The sequence below is a fragment of the Helobdella robusta genome, assembly GCF_000326865.2.
Source record: "Helobdella robusta unplaced genomic scaffold HELROscaffold_18, whole genome shotgun sequence".
NCBI classification, from domain to species: domain Eukaryota; kingdom Metazoa; phylum Annelida; class Clitellata; order Rhynchobdellida; family Glossiphoniidae; genus Helobdella; species Helobdella robusta.
The window spans coordinates 395,877-405,941 of record NW_008703981.1 but is presented as its reverse complement, the minus strand read 5'-3'; the positions used below and the strand labels follow the sequence as shown (position 1 = coordinate 405,941).

At 32.9% G+C, this 10,065-nt stretch overlaps 2 protein-coding genes across 2 annotated transcripts; both read left to right on the top strand.

Annotated features, from left to right (window-relative positions):
* Positions 1-2,280: 2,280 nt before the first annotated feature.
* HELRODRAFT_170430 (hypothetical protein) lies at positions 2,281-4,205 on the top strand (the record flags this gene model as incomplete). The annotated part of the gene is made up of 2 exons (XM_009016259.1): positions 2,281-2,620; positions 4,135-4,205. The coding sequence occupies 2 exons, from the start codon at positions 2,281-2,283 to the stop codon at positions 4,203-4,205; spliced, it is 411 nt and encodes a 136-aa protein (XP_009014507.1).
* Positions 4,206-5,358: 1,153 nt separating this feature from the next.
* Positions 5,359-9,906, top strand: HELRODRAFT_170429 (hypothetical protein; the record flags this gene model as incomplete). The annotated part of the gene is made up of 5 exons (XM_009016258.1): positions 5,359-5,823; positions 7,484-7,749; positions 8,006-8,129; positions 8,292-8,496; positions 9,845-9,906. 5 exons carry the CDS (start codon positions 5,359-5,361, stop codon positions 9,904-9,906), a joined length of 1,122 nt encoding a protein of 373 aa, XP_009014506.1.
* Positions 9,907-10,065: the final 159 nt, after the last annotated feature.

Below are 10,065 nucleotides of genomic sequence, written 5' to 3'. Positions count from 1 at the left end.
ATTTATTGAAAATATAGAAATATAATCAGAAATAAACACATGTGCGTGCGTGCGTGCGTGCGTGCGAGTATGTAGTAAGCGAGAAAACCCATGAAATTGAACAAACCCACAAACAGCCAGTCTACAATTTAATCTAGGACAGAAATAGTTGACCAAGACTCCTTGGTTAACCTTACAACAGGTTTAATGCGAAGTTTTATGTTAATATCTTATACATACCAGATGATTTGAAAAACAAACGTAACACACACGCATAAACACACACGCATAAACACACACGCATAAACACACACGCATAAACACACACGCATAAACACGCACGCATAAACACGCACGCATAAACACACACGCATAAACACACACGCATAAACACACACGCACTCACTCACACATACACACGAAACTGGCAAACACTTGCACAATCACGTCTAAGGTAACTAAAAATTCAATTCGACATTAATTTCAGTATTTGTAATAATATTTTAATTTTACTAAATAAAAAAAGTAATAAATATCTATGAATGCGAAAATTAAATGTCCTCAAAAATTAATCAAACGTGTAACATAACAAAGAAATATCAATTTACATGACATGACTAACCCCTCCAGACGAACGAGCAGTAACGTCAAATCAGTTATAAACTACTGTTGAAAAATAAAAATAATTTAAACCAAAAAATATTCGAACTTATGAGAGTTCATTTTTATAAAGGCGACGTCTGTGAACCAGAAATCAAATATATACATATATTTACATATATACATATATACACGCGCGCGCGCACACACACACACACACACAAATATATATATATATATATATATATATATATATATATGTATATATATTAATTTATTTGAAAAAGCACAAAAAAGTAAATAAATATTTGTAACAGTGCCTTTACTAAAAATAACAGTATCAACCGAAAGTAACTAAAAATGCAATGGGTAGTAACAAATTATTTATAATAATAGATATACACATACACACACATATACATACATACTATTATGTGGATGGTATTCTTTGTAAATTGTATTATTATGTAGATAGTTCTTGTTCTCTATCTTGATGTTGCGATGAATACCGTATCCACATAGGAACAGGGAACTAGCGGATCACTGATATGATGCTCGCTATCAAACTCGATCATCGTTAAACGAATGTATAGTGGCGACGAATTAAATTGATGACTTACGCGACTTAGTTATCATGTTATTTACGACGATAAGAAATATTGTATTTTAGCGAATTAAACACAAACTCACCAATTTTATAAACTAATTAGCATATTCAGAAATGAACAAAGACGAAAAAATAACTAAAAATTCAATCGGTAGTAATAAATTATTGATAATAATAAATATATATACACATACATATATTTGCTCAAAAAATCAAAAAATCCACCGACGGCTCAGCACCCATAAGTTCATAAGCCAACCCTTCAATTAAAAATTCAACCCATAAACCCACAAACGCCGGACCGTCGGCGGACCCTCTAATGTTTAGAATTTGGTCTTCTTCCTAATTTTACATACACATACACACACACGCATACGTATATAAAAACTAATTAGCATATTCACATATAAACGGAGATGAGAAATAACTAAAAATGCAATCGATAGTAACAAATTATGACACATACATTAACATGTTACAAGAATTACACAATGTAATGATAGAAATATAAGCGGACGGACTAGAATTTAGGCAATTCTCTGTATATTAACGTGTGTCTGTGTGTGCTCATATTTAAAATATATTACTAAATACCGCTATATGTACGCATGAATATGTGCACACATGCATGTACTTAAACACACACGGGCGCGCACACACACACAATCACATAAGCTAACACAGACATATAAGAAAACAAAGAATATAATTAATTTATATAATTGTCATATATCTATCAATGCATGAATGAATGAATGCATAAATGAGTGAATGAAAGAATGAATGAATGAATGAACCTAACTTTCCATTTGGTGTTTAAGAGTTCTTTTAATAAAACTTGTGAGAAGTGTAAATGCAAAACTAACAATTCAACACATAAAATGAAAACAGAGAAAAATATCAAATTCCAGATAATTTACATACGCTCAATTTTTAAAAATGTAAACAAATAATCCTAATATCATACATTAAGGAAATAAACATTTTCAAGAACATCTAATTGACCCGCTTTTCAAGAGGATCTCAACAAAGGCCAAAACCGCACATAAGTACTTTTACAATGCATGGTTTTACATCTAAGTTCATTGTAAAAGATGAAATGTTTGACTGTTAATATACAGAAAAAGAAGAAGAAAAAAAAGAAGAAGAAGAAAAAGAAGAAGAAAAAGAAGATGAAGAAAAAGAAGATGAGGAAGAAGAAAAAAAAAAGAAAAAGAGGAAGAAGACGAAGAAGTAGAAGTAGAAGAAGAAAAAAAGAAGAAGAAGAAGAAGAAGAAGAAGAAGAAGAAGAAGAAGGAGGAGGAGGAGGAGAAGAATCTCAACATGTCACACAAACAGACTTCAACGATGGCAATAACCGAAACGGCCGCCAGCTAAAATTTTTAATAAAACTGACTCAAAACAACTCCGACTGGTTGAAGAACCATGCGTCCAGTTGGCTAGCAAGTCAAAAAATGATTGACCATCATGTTATTTTTATTAGTTTGTCCAACAACAGCAATTTCCTTTGCTTTACGACACAAATTAAATATAAAATATATTTTTTGCTATTTTAGTCTGAAGATGCACAAAACGTTAAAACAGGAAAACACATGCCATTACAACCGGTACAATAAGGAAGAGTTTCAAAAAACAAATTTTTTATGTTACACCAGTCTTACTATAGAAGTACCACAAAATCACAGGTACAACTTAACAGATACAAGTGACTCAATTAGAGAAAAAAGACGAGATATAAATATATATAAATAGAGAAAGAAAAAGAGAGAAAGAGAGAGAGAGAGAGATAATAGAGAAAAAAAATGAGAATAAGAGAGAGAGAGAGAGATAAGCAGAGAGAGAGAGAGAGAGAGAGAGAGAGAGAGAGAGAGGCAGAAAGAGAAAGAGAGGCAGAAAGAGAGAGAGAGAAAGGCAGAGAGAAAAAAATAAAAAAAAAAGAGAGAAAAAAAGGGAGAGAGAAAGAAAGACGTGAAAAAAATTTAAAAGCGGAAGTTGACTACAAATTAAAAATTTCTGTTTTGCAGACTGTCTTTACAGTTCAAAGGTTTGTGTGGCGCCCCTGTGGTAGCTTCTTTGGCGTTTCATATTGTCATATATTTATATTTCATATATATTTTTTTTCATTAGTTTTGTCAATAAATTTTACAGTTTATATTTACGATTGTGGTAATTTAGCAGTTTTGCAATAATTTTTCAGAATTTTAATGTTTGTGTGTATGTGTGTTGTGTGTATGTGTGTGTGAGAGTGTGTATACATCTATTGTAATCTTTGTACAATTTTCTACAAACCTATTCCAACGCCGTAGACCTTTAAAGTCTTTCAATTATTTTTATTGTCTTCAGGAAATTTTAATTAAAAAAATTAAAATAAACACAACAAGACCATTAGCAATAACGTGACTGATGAATGTTGGTCGTTGAGGTGTGTATATATTAAGCGATACATCATGCAGATGTGGTTGTAATTAATTAAATAATTAGTTATATAGTTAATTATCAAGCTAATCAGTTAATTAAAATGTTAATTAAACAATAAATTGCACGCACTTTAAGATAATATCACAAATAGTTATTACAAAAGTTGACGAATCTATACACGAAATAAAGCATTACGAGTTTTTCATCGTTCAAATAATAACCAAAAGTTGTAGTCAACTTGTGTTAAGATGCTTTAAATAAATTGCTCAGTCGAATGAAAACTACAAAAACTTTATAAAAACATAATTAACAGCTCAATCCCTGAGGTTTTCGAAGTAATTTGGTTGAGACACTCACTAGACAGGCTCATTCGCTCGTATGTTGGAGGGTACCAGAGGGCTGTAGAGGTAACTACTCTTGCGGTACGATCCGGCGAATTGATGATATTGATGATGATTTTAATGATGATGTCGACGATGATGATGCCTTTATACATACGCACATTCAACTTCATAACAATTACTTGCCAGAAGACATAGCCTTATTCAGTCTCCGCATATTCAAAAATACGGGTATCTACATTAAGTATTATGTATATTAATACACGTACACACGCAAAAATTTGCATATACAAACATACAAAACTATCAAGGAGGGAAAATTGTACAAACAATTTTTGGTATGAAGGTGTATATGCAGAGGCAGACAGGAAAAAACATTTTCGTTGAAGCACTAATAAAAGGAGTTTGAAAAATCTCACAGATCCGGTGATCAAATGTTTGCTTAGTAGTCAAACATCGTTAATGTAAGTAAGTTTACGTAATTTGAATATAATATTCTATAATTAAGCGATTAACATATCTTGAAAATTGAAATATTTATAAGAACAATTTTTTAATGTAAATATTATAATTGCTCTCTGTCTCTTTCTGTCTCACGTTCGCACACATCCACACCCACCCACCCAAACACACACACACCCCCACACACACACACCCACGCACACACACGCACACACACACACACACACTCAACATCCGTGTGTCTGCTGAACATGTTTTCATGTGTGACTGGATTTCGTTGAATATAAGCTAAGAGGCATGTATGTGCTTGTGCATGTATAAAAATATGTAAATTTGGAAGTTTAATGTTTGAATTTACTGAAAAATTTAACTGGCGAGTGCCTGTGTTGTGAGTGTGTGTGTGCATAACTGAAGGCTATTTAGTATTTACATTTTAGTTCAAGTGCTTACATTAACTCATTAGCGCCCAATGATCCCATTTGGGAACGTGTATATTTAGCGCTACATAAATTTTATATTTGCACAAACTTTACATGTTTTGGCCAATCTATATTTATTAATAGTATATCTATGCAATACAGTCACGTGGTCTTTTGTATTGTCATCGCATGCTTTGGTAGCCATTTTAAAAATTTTGTATTTTTAAAAAAAGTTTTTAGTCTGTTTTCTGATTTTATTTCCAAGTAAGTATTATGTTTTATTTAAATTAAACTATTTTTTACTTATTCACAATTACTTCTTAATATTTTAAAATTATGAAATTAGAGGTTTATCTTAAACTTATTTTTTAAATGAGATATATGTGTTGACGTTCCCAATTGGGAACATTGGGCACATAAGGTACTATGATCCCAAATGGGAACGTAGTACCTCATGTGCTCAATTTAGTTTCTCATGATATTATAGTGATATATTTAATAATTTTTATTTTAAATTGTTTACAATTTAAGTATGTCTGAGAAGAGATTTCGTACTGAAGAAGTTCTTGCTAACATTATGGCAGATGAAAATATGGATTTTGAAGAATCTGAGCGTTTAGCTGACGCAACAGATGCAATTACGGATTCACAGACTCCAGTTGATGTAGTGTTGCTTCCTCCTACGAAGGTAGACAGCATTTCAGATGAAGAGATGATAGATGATGACGATTTGCTGCCATCAAACATGCCAAATGAAGTTCCTGGAAGAGTTGGTGTTCTTTTAGAACAAGCAGACGCACGTAATGATGTTGGATTACAAAAAAAAGATAAAAAATGTAAGAAGCCAGAACCAAAATGGACCAAAAAAATAAATTTCACTGGAAAATCATCAACAGGAACACCAGAAAAAATAAGATCAAAATATCCAGAATTATGTTCCAAATCACCATATCATCTTTTCAAACTTTATTATGACAATGAGTTGAGGGATATGATAGTGAATGAGACAGTCAAATATGCTGGACAAAAAAACAATAATAAATTTGAATTTAATCACCTAGATTTGGACAAATTTGTTGGAATACTTTTACTGACTGGATATCATACATTGCCTCGGGAAAGAATGTACTGGAATAGGGATGAAGATATAAGAATTACATTTGTGGCAGAACAGATGTCTCGATCACGATTCCTAGAAATTAAAAGATATATTCATTTGGCAGATAATGACAAGATTGTTCAAGGAGACAAATTATTTAAAGTTCGTTCTTTCATTTCTGCATTGAATACTCGTTTCCAACAATTTGGTGTTTTCAATAAATTTCTTAGTATTGATGAAGAAATGGTACCCTATTTTGGACATCACTCAGCAAAAATGTTTCTACGAGGAAAACCCATTCGTTTTGGGTATAAACTTTGGGTATTAGCATCATCCAGTGGATATCCATTCAATGTACAGGTGTACTGTGGCAAAGAACCACAGACAACAAATGATGAAAGTCATGGACTAGGTCATCGTGTAGTCATGTCACTGTTAGATTGCCTTGAAAATCCTGCTGATCATGAAGTTTTCTTTGACAATTTTTTCACCAACTACTCTTTGCTCAGCTCACTGAAAGAAAAAAATATAAAAGCAACAGGGACAGTAAAAGAAAATCGTTTGACAAAGTGTCCATTGATGGATTCAAAAACAATGAGAAAGAAAGACAGAAGATTTTATGATGCATGTTGTGACAAAAACGTAATCGCGGTCAAGTGGAATGATAATCAATGTGTCATAGTTGCATCAAATTATGATAAAATTCTTCCACTTGGCAAAGCTCGGAGATGGAGCAGCACCAAGAAAGCCTCTGTAGATGTACCTCAACCAGCACTCATTAAAAGGTACAACACACACATGGGAGGAGTCGATTTGCTTGACAGATTTATGGCTTCCTATCGACCAATGTTGAGGTCCAAGAAATGGTGGTGGCCATTGTTCATAAATGGAATAAACATGGCTGTCGTAGCAGCCTGGCGACTTCATGTTGAAGTGGGAGGAACTTTTGATCATCTAGATTTCAGGAGATATATTGTGCGTACAATCATGCAACTGCAAGAACCAGCACAGATGATGACAGGACCTTATAGCCAACCTATTCCTGATGTAAGATTCGATATGACGGGTCATCATTTGGTTCCATCTGGGAAGCAATCCAGATGTCGACAATGCAAAAAAAATGCACGTCTTCAATGTAACAAGTGCAATGTTCCATTGCATCTTCACTGTGAAAAAGATTATCACGAAAAACAATAAATTTAACAGTTTTAATAAATGACTAATAAAATTTGACTAAACTATATTTTTTCACAAATTCATTTGATTAAAAAAAATCATTTTTCTTTGCGTTTTACATTTTTTCCATATAATTAAAAGTCTGCTATATTTATTTCTATGTTAAAAAAAAGATGTTCCCAAATGGGAACATGGTAGTTGATGTGCCCATTGTTCCCATTTGGGAACACGTGGCGTGTTACAAATAATAAAATCCAAAAAAATACTTGTGCTAGGGTCTCATATTAGGTATAGCTACCTAACTGAAAAATTTGATACTTTTTGGTAGCGTGGTTGTGATTTGGGCACTGATGGGTTAATGGATGGAAATTTCCCCCAAAAGGATGGTTCGGACAACTGCCCAAAATGTGTGGTGGTCCAAAACAATTGGATCATCAGCAAGGAGGCCAAGATTTTGCGATTCAAAGAGAAAAACATGTGGTTGGTCGATAAAGAGGGATATTATTCGGATAAGAACAGAAAATATTTGATCTATGACAACCCTGTCTTAAAACAAAGCTATTCTTGTGTTTACGTGAAAGAAGAGAAAGCTCTCAAAACAGCACTGGCCATAGCACAAATTCTAAATCGGACGTTGATTCTACCGAGGTATCTATGTTTTTGATCTCATAATTTTTTCTGATGTTACCGTAGTTTTTTAAATGTTGCGTGAGGTCAAAACTAAAGTGACCCAAGAAATGTGACCACATTTTTATTATGGTTTCAAAGTTAATAATTTATTTTTTTGTCTTTGAAATTAATTTGAAAATTTGCCTGAGACGATTATATTGTAAAATGTGTTTAAAACATTTTTTACTGAAACATTTTAACTATAAGCACATTTTATTAAATCATGCAATGAAAGGTTCCACTGTAATAAATCAAGACCCACAGAAAAGTGTTCTCTAAACAGCTGGCTGAAGGTAACAGAATTCGACAACCAATTCGCCGGATCTTACCGGGAGAGTAGTTTTCTGTACAGTCCTCTGGTGCCATCCAACATTTGAATGAGTCCGGCTGAACAGTGTGCCAACGAAACTTTCCGGCAAACTTCTAAAAAAATTTTTTCAGTGAGGAATGATGGAATGGCCGGAAAATGTTTTAACAATCTTCCTTTCCTCATCCAAACAAAAAAAACGCCACCTTTGAAGTTTTTTAATATTTCTGCAGTTTTAAATTTCGAAAATCTCGAAATTCTTAATGATGACTTAATAAGGGGAACGTTTGATCAGTGCGAGGATCAGGTCTTATACATTGGATCGCTGATCGGAGTTGAAGAAACATTTTCCAATGCGAATGAGCAGACGAATTTCAATGAAAAAATCGAAAAAGCATTTTATTATTCAGATTCACTCAGTTCGAGCAAAGCAAGACATTTTTATTTTTTGTATAAATACTATCTTTCCTATGTTTGTTAACAAAAATATTATTTAGTATTTAATACTTTTTTTGATTGTTACCCCTGATAAAGTCGTCATTATTTCAGTCTTTATTTTACAGAACATTATTATCAGGCCTTATGATGCAAGCCAATCAAAATAGACTTTCATGTTTGTTACTAAATTTTGAAAAACCCAATTACTTTTGATTATGGTTTTTGACATTTACTATGCAATGACTGCAAAGTTAGGAGCTGTTTTGTGTTTAATAAAACCTAGACGTAAGTGTGGGCTTTTTATTCATGTTCTATTAAAAGCATGTTTGTCCTTGTAGTGGTACATGTGCGTACGTGTGTATGTGCGTGCTTCGGTCCATGTGATTGTATGTCCTGTGGAATATATGTGGTGTGTGTGTGTCTGTGTGAGTGTGTGCCTGTGTATGTTTAAATGTTTGACAGATCGTGTTAAGTCCTCCGATAATGAAAACGCGTAAAAATGTTTTACAATCAACCGTTAGAAAATTCGAATATATATATATATATCGTCTAAGATCTGCTGATTCAAGCACGCTGTATGTTCGGAATCTGAAAACAGCAGAATGAGATTTTGCATTTGCTATTTTTTGGAACAACCTACCTATCGTTTATCCGGGTTATCATTAGCTGGGTTTAGATAACGTCTAAAGACATGCCTATTTTGTAACTCCTAGTGATCTCCACCGAGGATGGCTTTGCTTTCAACATGCTTCATACGAGGAGAGGGCTGATGAGAAGCAATTATAATTGGCGCTATATAAATACACAAATTGCAAACATAAGTAGTTTAGCTGGCAAAAATGTTCTTATACATAATCATTCCGTTTTATTTAGTAAAACTGTAAAACTTTAAAACTGTTTATTATAAGTGCGATTGGGCAATTGTCCTTTGAAATTGACTTCAAGTGTCATATTTTTCACAGTAAAGGAAATATTAATGAATGTAAAAGGTTGATGCTCTCATCCTGCATTGGTTTTACATTTCGTTGTCTACTACAACGTTATAACCTCAAATCATGTTACATTCACAAAAAATCAAAAAGTTAAAAAAACAACAGAAGACATTAACTATAATAATAATAATAATCAAAAAGGCAATAACAATTTCAACATAACACGTCAGCAAAGAGAACAAGATCCGTAGCATCAACAACAACAACATCGACAACACCAACAACTTCAACAACACCAACAAAATCACTACTAGCAATACCATCAACAACACCAACAAAATTCAAACAATCTTAACTCAAAGTATGTTCGTCCACATACAAACCTGTTGTTTTACAGTTGATAAATACACTCAGAGTGGATCTAGAGGGACCGGAGGGAGCTATGACTTCCCGTTGTGAGCAGTATTGTTAATACAAGTCAGTAAAACTCAGTTTTGCACTGAAAAAATACCGTTTTATGTAAAAAAAATAGATGCAAAATTCACGTGGTTAACAAAAAATCTTCCCCCGTCAAAATTTAAATTTTTTTTCCAAAATTCAAACATTTTTATAATATTG